The sequence below is a fragment of the Pseudorasbora parva genome, chromosome 17 (assembly GCF_024679245.1).
Source record: "Pseudorasbora parva isolate DD20220531a chromosome 17, ASM2467924v1, whole genome shotgun sequence".
Lineage (NCBI taxonomy): Eukaryota > Metazoa > Chordata > Actinopteri > Cypriniformes > Gobionidae > Pseudorasbora > Pseudorasbora parva.
Window position 1 is genome coordinate 33,173,463 of NC_090188.1, and position 4,589 is coordinate 33,178,051.

A 4,589-nucleotide genomic window follows, 5' to 3' on the forward strand; every position below is an offset into this window, starting at 1 on the left:
AATTGGTTAGGCAGCGTTAGGACATTACACAAAAAGCTTCCTGAGTTTATGAGCTAGTTGTGGCAAATATGGCCTATTTATGGACGTTAACAATTTGTAATATTCCAGTAAGGAAATGAGATACGAAAAAAATCACTTCTTTTCAGTCCCTAGTTTTAGTGTGGTAACGGAAAAAGCAAAAGGTTGGCAACTGTAAAAAGCAACTGTACCTGGTCTACCTCACACAAACATTTAGGAGACTTTCAGTAATGAAATGGCTTTGCTACTGAATCGAGAGGGTACATCGATATTTTGAAGTAATTAAATTAATGCAGCTTCATTCATTGTTAATGGAGACAGACGCAGGTATGCATCTGTATCTCTCTCTAATTGATTCATTAAAATAAATTCATTCATTCATTCAAATAAATGTAATCTTACGTACTATCTCAGTGTCTTATTCAAAGCGGGCAGAATGCTTGATCCAACTGATCGAAATTTATGAAAATAACCGTCAATCTTACACTTCCGGTCAAATATTGTGCTGCAAACATCAATAACAGCTTTAAGTTGTCAAGGCTCGCAAATGACCATGGTATAAGCAGATAATCTGCGGCTAGACGTGTTACTGTCTTAAAATTTAGACTGCAAATTCCAAACTCGGCTAAAAATCTAATCTATATATATTTAAAGCACATTCAATTTTTGCCAGTGTTTTCTCCATCTGCTCACATGATTACTGAACACACATACCTGAAGACATACATCACCCATGATTAATTTTTTCCATAAATTAAATTGTGTCCAGTAATGAGGTTAAAGTGTGCCATGTTGGAATTGCCATAATATAGAGGCGACTAAATACGGATGTCAAGTACGGTTGAGCTTCTGTTTATGTTCGCTGATCAATGTTTGTATGTGAATAAAAGCCTAAATTAAGTTCATCATTTAAAATGATCGTGTCTCTTCAGAAGACTTAGATTTAACCACTTGATTCATATGGATTTCTTGTACAATCTCTTATTGAACATTTTGAAACGAGAGTTTTAGGTGAATAGACTTTCAGTGGAAGGAAGATTTCATTAAAAATATCTTCATTTGTGTTCCAAAGAGTTTGAAATGACATGAATGTGAGGAACTGATGACAGGATTTTCATTTTTGGGTGAATCAACTATCTCTTAAAAACGGTTATCTACCTGACATGACATTTTTCTTAAAAATGGAAACAAAAATACATATTTTGGTCCACATAGGTAGACATCATTTCGACATCATTTCAACATCAGTTCAGCTAGAACATCATGCAGATTCAGTACATTAGGTATGGTATAGTCTGGAGTCACAGAGCCCTGCGGGAGAGATTTACAGTCACTGTTTATCCATACAGTTGCCCGCACTCCTGCATTAATGCCTCCCAGGATGTCTGTACTGAGAGAATCTCCCACCATGATGCAGTCCTTTGGCCGAACTCCCGCAGACTTGAAGCAGTGAGTGAAGATGGAGTGCGCCGGTTTCTGTTCAGGGTGATCTCCTCCAACTACCACCACACTAAAGAGACCCTCACATCTCACCGTTTCGATCTTCTCCCATTGGGTCTGAGCATCGCCGTTGGTGAGCAGAAGCAGTTTGTAGTTTTTCTGCAGTTGTTCCAGGAGAGATCGAACCTCAGGAGACAGAGTCAGCGCCTGTAAACGTGTGTTCTTCCATGTGTAGTAGCAGCTGGTGGCCAGATCGGGATCGGGATCAGTGCCCTGCGTCTCCTGTAGGGCTTCATACCAGTGATGGATCCTCACATCATCTATTGTTTTTCCTTCTGATGGGTCGAACGATTCATGATGGAGCTTTTGTAAATAGCACTCACAGATGTCTCTGATGTGGCTTTCCTGCACAGATGTCGACTTCAGCAGCTCATATACCTAAATAAAGAACACAGAAATCAACTGTATATATACATTATAAAAATGTAACTGTATAAAAAATGGAGAGGGCACATTTCAGGCTTAACTAGCTACTATCTGGCTGAGGAAAGACCTAATACCAAAGTTGCTCATAATCATGTTTTGTGTCTTTTTTTTTTCTTCCTTCTCCTACTATTACCTACTCTAGTTTGTCAGGTTTTTCAGGTACTCTGCTTTCAAATTGAGTGAATTCTGGTTTCAGATATGAAAACCACCACTTGCATGCTTGATCCCATTCCTACTGGTTTAAGTCTTATTTTGAGTATTTGCTGTTTTGAGTCTGTATTGGTCCAGTTTCTACTGGTAACTCTCAGGGCTCAATTTTAGGATCCTTATTTTTAGTCTATTTATTCCCACTTGCCCAACTTTTAAAATATCTAGGTAGTATCATGCTGATGACACACAGAGCTACATGATCAAAGTGAGCCTCTCACTAAATGTATTAATGAAAGAAAATCATGGATGGCTAATAATTGTTTAAACAGTGATAGAACTGAGGTCCTGCGTATCGGTTCTCCTCATCAGCTCTACCAGGCTGGGCAAACACATCTTATCATTGATGGGTCTGTACTTCAGTAAAAATAGGAATCCAGGAGTGAATTTTGATTCTTCATTGACATTGACCCTCCATGTACTGAATGTTGTAATGATTTCCTTTTTCATCTTAGAGATATTGGAAAATTGTGTCCCATTCTTTCCCTTTCAGTTCCAGAAAAGTTAATTCACATATTGCATGCCATTCCTATATTTTATTTTATATGTAAGCCTGTTTTAATAAAAAGTGCATAGTAGTGAATATTATGTTGGTGTTGTTTTTTAGACACACACACACACACACACACAAAAACAAAACAAAAAAACCTGGAAACCCATATACTTGCTCGTCAAAGAGTGTGTACTACGTGTCCAAAAACCATAGAAATAGCTACCATAGTAATGTCAGCTGTTCTTTTGCGTCAGTTTCAGCATTAGACTATGCATACATTTACCTTCTGAATGGCAACTCGTCCTGCGCCAGCTGTATCGACCAGCGTGTTATCCAAGTCAAATATAATCGTTAAAACTCCTCGACTTTCCATTATATTAGCTACACATTCGTCGGATATTAACCACAGAACCGAACACGCGGAACTCCGGCTACTGACGTCAGATATTTTTTGACGCCGTGTTCACTTTGCATCGTGGGAGATGTAGTTCTACAGGAAAAAAAACGAGGGCCGCGGTAGCATAAACTGCTAAGACTGTGTTACAAGTTACTCTCCTTTTCCTTTTTTTTGTAAGACTAGGACTACTGACATAGATCAGGCTAGACGTTTTGCTTTTTATTTTTTCCTGAGGAAAATATGATTAGCCTAGGGTATTCCGGTGTTTTTGCATTTATTTATTTATTAGATTTATTATGCATGCACGCTTTTACTTAAATCTATTGTTTTGTCCATGTTTCTTGGATGGGTTTAGGGATTGGGTTAGGAGATAGAAAATATAATTAACCTGATATAAAATCAATGGAAGTCTATGAAATTCCTATAGGCTAGGCCTACTCGTAAGTTATTTTGTTTGAACTATTTTGTTTAATTTTAGTTGGCTCTGCTCAAACCAATTACTTATTTTGAGCTTACAGTGTAGCATAATTGTAAAACATTCTGCAACACAAGTCAATAGGGTATTTATATCCTTGAGAGAAAGACTTTCTTAGACACTTGGCTACTAATATACACAGGACATAATCAGTTGGAAAATCTGAGCGGCAGCTGAATGTTGTAAGACGTGCGAGTTGGCAGCTATGAATGAGGTTACGTGAAAACTTTGGTTTGTTCTCAATAAACATGCACTTTTTCAGGTTCTTATCAGATTACATGTTTTGGCCTTTGAAAAAAAACCTCTGTGGTGTTGTCTGAACTTACCCTAGCCAATGTGGAATTCCGTCTCATGATAGTGTACGTGTGAGGTGTGCTGTCTTCATTGCCTCCTTAACCGTGACAAGTCGGCCTACTGTATTTTATGATTTACAACTAGCAGATACAAATAAAAAAAGTCTGAAAATGTTGCTCAAATGCACTTTTTGTAGGCTATAGTAACAAAAGCTACATAAAACGTAAAAATGGCTATTTAAAAGTAGGCCACTTATCTCACAATTGAAAAATGAAAAATCTAATTTTTAGTAGGCAGTACTGTCTCTACTACAAGCTTTTATATATAGCCTATGTCAGCTAATATAACATTATATATTAAATATTAAATACATTAAATATTAAAAATATTAAATACATTAAATATTATTATTATTTTTTACCCAAAAGAAATTTTGGGTAATTTAATAAAAATATTTATTTTTATTAAAAAAATAATAAAAATACCCCAAAAATTGGGTATTTAATAAAAATATTAAATACATTAAATATTTTTTATAATTTTTTACCCAAAATGAAGAATGGAAATCATTCTTCATTTTACTTGGTATTTTTTGGTAGTATTTATTTTTTACAGTATAAAATTGACCTCCATTCATCTTCGGAACACAAATGACGATATTTTTTGTTGAAATCCAATCGCTCAGAAAGGCCTTCATTGACACCAGTGTCATTTCCTCTCTCAAGACCCATAAAAGGCACTAAAGACTTTAAAGTCCATCTCACTACAGTGGCTCTACA

The 4,589-nt window shown here is 36.2% G+C and overlaps 1 protein-coding gene across 1 annotated transcript; it reads right to left on the bottom strand.

Annotated features, from left to right (window-relative positions):
• Positions 1–206: 206 nt before the first annotated feature.
• On the bottom strand, positions 207–3,087 carry nanp (N-acetylneuraminic acid phosphatase). The gene is made up of 2 exons (XM_067420942.1): positions 2,928–3,087; positions 207–1,896 (listed from the first exon to the last, which is right to left on the bottom strand). Exons 1-2 carry the CDS (start codon positions 3,015–3,017, stop codon positions 1,252–1,254), a joined length of 735 nt encoding a protein of 244 aa, XP_067277043.1. The 5' UTR covers positions 3,018–3,087; the 3' UTR covers positions 207–1,251.
• Positions 3,088–4,589: the final 1,502 nt, after the last annotated feature.

What these genes read in the sequence shown, in the direction of transcription:
- nanp (XM_067420942.1), bottom strand. Translation starts at nt 3,017, where the DNA reads ATGGAAAGTCGAGGAGTTTTAACGATTATATTTGACTTGGATAACACG. An exon ending in GACGAGTTGCCATTCAGAAG is followed by an intron (nt 1,897 to 2,927) that starts GTAAATGTATGC and finishes TTCTTTATTTAG; the next exon opens with GTATATGAGCTGCTGAAGTC.